A 9,444-nucleotide genomic window follows, 5' to 3' on the forward strand; every position below is an offset into this window, starting at 1 on the left:
ACTAACCAATCAAAACACCCCTATTTGTCCATGTGTTGCATGCGCTGTGCATACAATAGCCAATAAAGAAAAGGTTAAAATACATATGTAGCAACATGGCTGTGTGGCTCTGGTTAAGTTAGGTCGGTGCAGAGGGGATGATGATGACGTCATACGTCTTTTACCCACCTGGACGATGGCCAGACGCTGTAGCCTCCTCTGTTCGATGAGAGCCTCCCGTCGTCCTCCATCCACATCGTAATCTTCCAGCCTATTACAGGACAAACCACTCAACACACACATACAATGTGGTCGTCCACCCCACACCCATAGACAAAAGCTTATTGCTAAAAATGGTGTGTGATTAAATGAATGACATTGAAATGGATAAATGTTGATCATATTGTGTATGAACCATCCATTCAACACGTCAGAGGGAAACAGTAAGCAACTAAAATTACATCCCAAGTGAACTGCCTACACTTCATCTTCAGAGCCTCTCTTGTCGACCTTCATTCCCTCCGAGAGGCTGCCCTTAAACTTGTTCCTCTCTGTCCCGGCTCAGTCTCTGCCTCCCCTCCTGGGATCGGAACCCCACTGCGGCCTCCGTTCCCATCCTTCCCGATCCAATGACCTACGTAGAAGGGTCACAGAGAGAAAAAGCAAAAGCCAGGTGCAATATGTAAGATTTCCCGATGTTCAATGGTCATTTCAATTAATGATACACAGTGCATTCGGAAAGTATTCAGACCCCTTCCCCTTTTCCACATTTTGTTACGATACAGCCTTATTCTAAAATGTTATATATATATACAGTGGGCGAGAACAAGTATTGATACACTGCCGATTTTGCAGGTTTTCCTACTTACAAAGCATGTAGAGGTCTGTAATTTTTATCATAAGTACACTTCAACTGTGTGAGACGGAATCTAAAACAAAAATCTAGAAAATCACATTGTATGATTTTAAGTAATTAATTTGCATTATATTGCAAGACATACAGTGGGGAGAACAAGTATTTGATACACTGCCGATTTTGCAGGTTTCCTACTTATAAAGCATGTAGAGGTCTGTAATTTTATCATAGGTACACTTCAACTATGAGAGACGGAATCTAAAACAAAAATCCAGAAAATCACATTGTATGATTTTTAAGTAATTAATTTGCATTTTATTGCATGACATAAGTATTTGATACATCAGAAAAGCAGAACTTAATATTTGGTACAGAAACCTTTGTTTGCAATACAAGAGATCATACGTCTTCCTGAGTTCTGACTAGGTTTGCACACACTGCAGCAGGATTTTGCCCACTCCTCCCTACAGATCTTCTCCAGATCCTTCAGGTTTCGGGGCTGTCGCTGGGCAATACGGATTTCAGCTCCCTCCAAAGATTTCTATTGGGTTCAGGTCTGGAGACTGGCTAGGCCACTCCAGGACCTTGAGATGCTTCTTACGGAGCCCCTCCTTAGTTTCCTGGCTGTGTGCTTCGGTCGTTGTCATGCTGGAAGACCCAGCCACGACCCATCTTCAATGCTCTTACTGAGGGAAGGAGGTGTTGGCCAAGATCTCGCGATACATGGCCCCATCCATCCTCCCCTCAATACGTGCAGTCGTCCTGTCCCCTTTGCAGAAAAGCATCCCCAAAGAATGATGTTTCCACCTCCATGCTTCACGGTTGGGATGGTGTTCTTGGGTTGTACTCATCCTTCTTCTCCTCCAAACACGTGGATGGAGTTTAGACCAAAAAGCTCTATTTTGTCTCATCAGACCACAGGACCTTCTCCCATTTCTCCTCTGGATACATCCAGATGGTCATTGGCAAACTCAGACGGGCTGGACATGCCTGGCTTAAGCAGGGGGACCTTGCGTGCGCTGCAGTATTTTAATCCATGACGGCGATAGTGTGTACTGTAATGGTTTTCTTTGAGACTTGGTCCAGCTCTCTTCAGGTCATTGACCAGGTCCTGCCGTGTAGTTCTGGGGCTGATCCCTCACCTTCCTCATGATCATTGATGCCCCACGAGGTGAAATCTTGCCATGGAAGCCCAGACCGAGGGTGATTGACCGTCATCTTGAACTTCTTCCATTTTCTAATAATTCGCCAACAGTTGTTGCCTTCTTCACAAGCTGCTTGCCTTTGTCCTGTAGCCCATCCCAGCCTTGTGCAGGTCTACAATTTTATCCCTGATGTCCTTACACCAGCGCTCTGGTCTTGCCATTGTGGAGAGGTTGGATCTGTTTGATTGAGGTGTGTGGACAGGTGTCTTTTATACAGGTAACGAGTTACAAACAGGTGGCAGTTAATACAGTGACATGAGTGAGAGACAGGAGGCTTCTTAAGAAAAACTAACAGGTCTGTGAGAGGCCGGAATTCTTACTGGTTGAAGGTGATCAAATACTTATGCTTGCAATAAAATGCAAATTAATTACTAAAATCATACAATGTGTATTTTCTGATTTTGTTTTAGATTCCGTCTCTCACAGTTGAAGTGTACCTATGATAAAAATTACAGACTTACATGCTTTGTCAAGTAGGAAAACCTGCAAAATCGGCAGTGTATCAAATACTTGTTCTCCCCACTGTAAGTATTTTGACCACCTTACCAAACCAGTAAGAATTCCGTCTCTCACAGACCTGTTAGTTTTCTTTAAGAAAGCCCTCCTGTTCTTCCACATTACCTGTATTAACTGCACCTGTTTGAACTCGTTACCTGGTATAAAGACACCTGTCCACACACTCAATCAAACAGACTCCAACCTCTCCACAATGGCCAAGACCAGAGGAGCTGCTGTAAGGAGATCAGGATAAAATTGTTAGACCTGCCACAAGGCTGGGATGCGGCTACAGGACAATAGGCAAGCAGCTTGGTGGAGAAGGCAACAACTGTTAGGCGCAATTACTTAGAAAATGGAAAGAAGTTCAAGATGACGGTCAATATCCTCGGTCTGGGCTCCATGCAAGAATCTCACCTCGTGGGGCCCAATTCAATGATCATGAGGAAGGTGAGGGATCAGCCCAGGAACTACCACGGCAGGACTGGTTCAATGGACCTGAAGAGAGCTGGACCACCAGTTCTCAAAAGAAAACCATAGTAAACACTATGCCCGTCATGGATTAAAAATACTGCAGCGCACGCAAGGTTCCCCTGCTCAAGCCAGGGCATGTCCAGGCCCGTCTAAGTCTCTGCCAAATGACCATTGGATGATCCAGAGGAAGAATGGAGAAGGTTCATGTAGTCTGATGAGGAACAAAAATTGAGCTTTTTGTCTAAACTCCACTCTACGCTGTTTGGAGGAAGAAGAAGGATTGAGTGACAACCTCAAGAACAACCATCCCAACCGTGAAGCATGGAGGTGGAAACATCATTCTTTGGCGGATGCTTTTCTGCAAAGGGGACAGGACGACTGCAACCGTATTGAGGGGAGGATGGAATGTGGCCAGGGATCGCGAGATCGTGGCCAACCAACCTCCTTCCCTCAGTAAAGAGCATTGAAGATGGGTCGTGGCTGGGTCTGTCCAGCAATGACAACGACCCGAACACACAGCCAGGGGAAACGAAGGGAGTGGCTCCGTTTAAGAAAAGCATCTTCAAGTCCCTGGAGTGGCCCTAGCCAGTCTCCAGACCTGAACCCAATAGGAAAATCTTTCGGAGGCGCTGAAAGTCCGTACTTGCCCAGCGACAGCCCCGAAACCTGAAGGTCTGGGAAGGTCTGGTAGGCAGGAGTGGGACAAAATCCCTGCCTTGCAGTGGTGTGCAAACCTGCTCAAGAACTCCAGGAACGTATGATCTCTGTAATGCAAACCCAAAGGTTTCTGTACCAAATTATTAAGTTCTTGTTTTCTGAGGTATCCAAAATACTTATGTCATGCAATTTAAAATGCAAATTAAATACTTTAAAAATCATACAATGTGATTTTCTGGATTTTTGTTTTAGATTCCMTCTCTCACAGTTGAAGTGTACCTATGATAAATATTACAGACCTCTACATGCTTTGTAAGTAGGAAAACCTGCAAAATCGGCAGTGTATCAAATACTTGTTCTCCCCACTGTATATAAAAAATCCTCATCCTACACACAATACCCCATAATGACAAAGTGAAAACAGGTTTACACATTTTAGCAAACGTATTTAATAGAAAAATAGAAATACCTTATTTACATAAGTATTCAGACCCTTTGCTATGAGACACGAAATTGAGCTCAGGTGCATCCTGTTTTCACAACTTGATTGGAGTCCACCTGTGGTAAATTCAATTGATTGGACATGATTTGGAAAGGCACACACACACACACTACCAATCAAAAGTAAGGACATACCGACTCATTTTTACAATTGTCGACATTGTAGAAGAATAGAAGACATCAAAACTATGAAATAACACATTAAGTAGAAACCAAAAAAAGTGTTAAATCAAAATATTTTATATTTGAGATTCTTCAAAGTAGCCACCCTTTGCCTTGTTGACAGCTTTGCACCCTCTTGGCATTCTCTCAACCAGCTTCATGAGGAAGTCACCTGGAATGCTTTTCCAACAGTTTTGAAGGAGTTTCCACATATGCTGAGCACTTGTTGGCTGCTTTTRCTTCACTCTGAGGTCAAACTCATCCCAAACCATCTCAATTGGGTTGAGGTCGGGTGATTGTGGAGGCCAGGTCATCCGATGCAGCAATCCTTCTTGGTCAAATAGCCCTTACACAGCCTGGAGGTGTGTTTTGGGTCATTGTACTACTGAAAAACAAATGATATAGTCCCAACAAGCGCAAACCAGATGGGATGGCGTATCGCTGCAGAATGCTATGGTAGCCATGCTGGTTAAGTGTGCCTTGAATTCTAAAAGACCAAGTGGTGGACAAGGCGGTTGGAACCAAAAATCGCAAATTTGGACTATTCAGACCAAAGAACAGATTTCCACTGGCATAATATCCATTGTTCGTGTTTCTTGGCCCAAGCAAGTCTCTTCTTCTTATTGGTGACCTTTAGTAGTGGTTTCTTTGCAGCAATTCGACCATGAAGGCCTGATTCACGCAGTCTCCTCTGAACAGTTGATGTTGAGATGTGCCTGTTACTTGAACTCTGTGAAGCATTTATTTGGGCTGCAACCTGAGGTGCAGTTAATTGCCGATTTCTGAGGATGGTAACTATAAATTAACTTGTCCTCTGCAGCAGAGGTAACTCTGGATCTTCCTTTCCTGTGGCGGTCCTCATGAGAGCTAGTTTCATCATAGCGGTTTTTGCGACTGCACTTGAAGAAACTTTCGAAGGTCTTGAAATTTTCCGGATTGACTGACCCTTCATGTCTTAAAGTAATGATGGACTGTTGTTTCTCTTTGCTTTTTTGAGCTGTTCTTGCCATAATATGGACTTGGTCTTTTACCAAATAGGGCTATCTTCTGTATACCACCCCTACCTTTTCACAACAACTGATTGGCTCAAAAGGAAAGAAATTCCACAAATTAACAAGGCACACCTGTTAATTGAAATGCATTCCAGGTGACTACCTCATGAAGCTGGTTGAGAGAATGCCAAGAGTGTACAAAGCTGTCATCAAGGCAAAGGGTGGCTACTTTAAAGAACCGTAAATATAAAACATCTTTTGAAGGGCCTCCCGAGTGGCGCAGTGGTCTAAGGTAGTGCTAGCTGTGTCACTAGAGATCCTGGTTCGAGTCCAGGCTGTCGCAGCTGGCCGCAACCCAGAGACCCATGGGGCAGCGTACAAATGGCCCAGCGTCGTCCGGGTTAGGGGAGGGTTTGGCCGGCTGATACGGTGCTTCCTCCGACACATTGGTGCGGCTGGCTTCCAGGTTAATTAAGCATTGTGTCAAGAAGAAGTGCGGCTTGGCTGGATTGTGTTTCGGAGGACGCACAGCTCTCGACCTTCACCTCTCCCGAGTCCATACGGGAGTTGCAGCGATGGGACAATTAGATACCACAAAATTAGGGAGAAAAGGGGGTAAAGTAATAAAAATAATAAAATATATTTTTGATTTGTTTAACACTTTTTTGGGGTTACTACATGATTCCATATGTGTTATTTCATAGTTTTGATGTCTTCACTATTATTCTACAATGTAGAAAACTGTAAAAAAAATAAAGAAACTCTGGAATGAGTAGGCGTGTCCAAAGTTTTGACTGGTACTAATATATAAGGTCCCACAGTTGATAGAGCATGTCAGAGCAAAAACCATGCCACGAGGTTGAAGGAATTGTTCGTAGAGCTCCGAGACAGSATTGTGTCAKGGCACAGATCTGGGYAAGGGTACCAAACAATTTCTGCATCATTGAAGGTCCCTCAGAACACAGTAGCCTGTGTGAACCACCAAGACTTGTCCTAGAGCTGGCTGCCCGGCCAAACTGAGAAATCAGGGGAGAAGGGTCTTGGTCAGGGAGGTGACCAAGAGCCCGGTGGTCACTCTGACAGAGCTCTAGAGTTCCTCTGTGGAGATGGGAGAACATTCCAGAAGGARAACCATCTCTGCAGCACTCCACCAATCAGGCCTTTATGGTAGTGGCCAGACGGAAGCCACTCCTCAGTAAGAGGCACATGACAGCCCGCTTGGAGTTTGTCAAAAGGCACCTAAAGGATTCTAAGACCATGGGAAACAAGATTAACTGGTCTGATGAAACCAAGATTGAACTCTTTGGCCTGAATGCCAAGCGTCATGTCTGGAGGAAACCAGGCACCATCCCTACGATGAAGCATTGTGGTGGCAGCATCATGCTGTAGGGTTGTTTTTCAGCGGGAGGGACTGGGAGGCTAGCCAGGTTTGAGGGAAAGATGAACYGAGCAACATACAGAAACATCCTTGATGAAAACCTGTTCCAGAGAGCTTATGACCTCAGACTGGGGCGAAGGTTCACCTTCAGACAGGATAACGACRCTAAGCACACAGCCAAGAGAACGCAAGAGTGGCTTCAGGACAAGTCTCTGAATGTCCTTGAGTGGCCCACAGCCAGAGCCTGGACTTGAACCCGATCGAACATCCCTGGATAGACCTGAAAATAGCTGTGCAACGACACACCCCATCCAACCTGACAGAGCTTGAGAGGATCTGCAGAGAAGAATGAGAGAAACTCACCAAATCGAGGTGTGCCAAGCTTGTAGCGTCATACCCAAGAAGATTTGAGGATGTAATCGCTGCCAAAGGTGCTTCAACAAAATACTGAGTGAAAGGGTCTGAATATTTATATAAATGTGCAAACATTTTTAAAAACCTGTTTTTGCTTTGTCATTATGGCGTATTGTGTATAGATTGATAATTTGTATTTTATTTGATCCATTGTAGAATAAGACTGTAACGTAACAAAATGTGAAAAAAGWCGAGGTGTCTGAATACTTTCCGAATGCACTGTATAAACTATTGAACCTTGAAGAAAAACATGATTASGGCGGCAGGTAAACTAGCAGTTAGAGCGTTGGGCCAGTACCCGAACGGTTGATGGTTCGAATACCCGAGCCAACAAGGTGAAAAATCTGTCAATGTGCCCTTGAGCAAGGCAAATAACCCTAACTTGCTCCAGGGGCGCCGTACTACTATGGCTTATACTGTAAAACAACACACTTCACTGAACTGATACTGTAAAACAACACACTTCACTGAACTGATACTGTAAAACAACACACTTCACTGAACTGATACTGTAAAACAACACACTTCACTGAACTGATCCTGTAAAACAACACATTTCACTGAACTGATCCTGTAAAACAACACATTTCACTGAACTGATCCTGTAAAACACACTTCACTGAACTGCTCCTGTAAAACAACACATTTCACTGAACTGCTCCTGTAAAACAACACATTTCACTGCACCTATCCGGTTACGTGACAATAAAATTAGAAGAACTATGATAACCTCAAAATAGGTAGGTTGCAACACTCCCCATTATATATTTTCTTATTGTGAGTAAAGATTAAAATAAAGAATGACGTTTCGGTCTAAGTAGACCATCGGACAGAGAATCGGGATAGAATGACTTGTGTATATGTRTYMYKMRKRAYACATATACACAACACAGGCGGGGATAGTACAGTTATCAAGACATATGGGGACAAAAGTACCTCCACCCACCTCCTCCTGAATGGAGACCTGCTGCGTCTCCTGGGAGAGCAACACCTCCGCCTGAATGGTGAGCGGCTGAGCCGTCGCCGGGCACCTAGAGCTGCGCTGGCATCCCTACGGCCCCCTGCTTCGTCCTGGCTCCGAATCCTGAAGGTCACACAGCAACAGGACAAGGGGTTACACATTCAATGTTCTCCATGCATTACCTAAAAAAGGGTGTGTGATTTGGACACGATTCAATGTGTGGATGACGTAAACTGGACTATGTTTGGATGGGAATATCGCGGCATGATGACACATGCCATCTTCCACATGGCAAWTAAGTACTGGTGTTACGTCAACACTCCTTTCTTCTTCGTGGCTTTTATCTYCTTCAGATTCTGCTGATAGACCCTTACAAAGATTCAATCATGGACACGCTTACTGACAGCTGTGGCTGCTTTGTATGATGTATTGTTGTCTTTACCTTCTTGACCTTTGTGCTGTTGACTTTGCCCAATAATGTTTGTACCATGTTTTTSTGCTGCTACCATGTCATGTTGCTACCATGCTGTGTTATGTTTTGCTGTTATGTTGTCTTAGGTCTCTCTTTATGTAGTGTTGTGTCTCTCTTGTTGTGATGTGTGTTTTTCCCTATATTTATATTTATATTGTATTGTATTTATTATTTTTAATCCCAGGCCTCCATCCCCTGCAGGAGGCCTTTTGCCTTTTGGTAGGCTGTCATTGTAAATAAGAATTTGTTCTTAACTGACTTGCCTAGTTGCTACGGCTGACCCTGTAAAACACATTTCACTGCATCGATCATACTGCTACGGCTGACCCTGTAAAACACATTTCACTGCATCTATCATACTGCTACGGCTGACCCGTAAAACACATTTCACTGCATCTATCATACTGCTCCGGCTGACCCTGTAAAACACATTTCACTGCATCTATACTGCTACGGCTGACCCTGTAAAACCAATTTCACTGCATCTATCATACTGCTACGGCTGACCGTAAAACACATTTCACTGCATCTATCATACTATACGGCTGACCCTGTAAAACACATTTCACTGCATCTATCATACTGCTACGGCTGACCCTGTAAAACACATTTCCACTGCATCTATCATACTGCTACGGCTGACCCTGTAAAACACATTTCACTGCATCGATCATACTGCTCAGGCTGACCCTGTAAAACACATTTCACTGCATCTATCATACTGCTACGGCTGACCCTGTAAAACACTTTCACTGCATCGATCATACTGCTACGGCTGACCCTGTAAAACACATTTCACTGCATCTATCATACTGCTACGGCTGACCCTGTAAAAACACATTTCACTGCATCTATCATACTGCTACGGCTGACCCTGTAAAACACATTTCATGCATCG

The 9,444-nt window shown here is 44.1% G+C and overlaps 1 protein-coding gene across 2 annotated transcripts in view; it reads right to left on the minus strand.

The window, feature by feature from the left end:
• Positions 1–9,444, minus strand: part of prpf4ba (pre-mRNA processing factor 4Ba) — a 35,005-nt gene that overhangs the window by 23,134 nt on the left and 2,427 nt on the right. For both annotated transcript variants that reach the window (XM_024139111.1, XM_024139108.2), the window contains exon 3: positions 8,060–8,197. In XM_024139111.1, the coding sequence (XP_023994879.1) occupies positions 8,060–8,197 (138 nt within the window). The remainder of the gene's footprint in view (positions 1–8,059; positions 8,198–9,444) is intronic.

The sequence above is a fragment of the Salvelinus sp. IW2-2015 genome, unplaced genomic scaffold (genome assembly GCF_002910315.2).
Source record: "Salvelinus sp. IW2-2015 unplaced genomic scaffold, ASM291031v2 Un_scaffold1681, whole genome shotgun sequence".
Lineage (NCBI taxonomy): Eukaryota > Metazoa > Chordata > Actinopteri > Salmoniformes > Salmonidae > Salvelinus > Salvelinus sp. IW2-2015.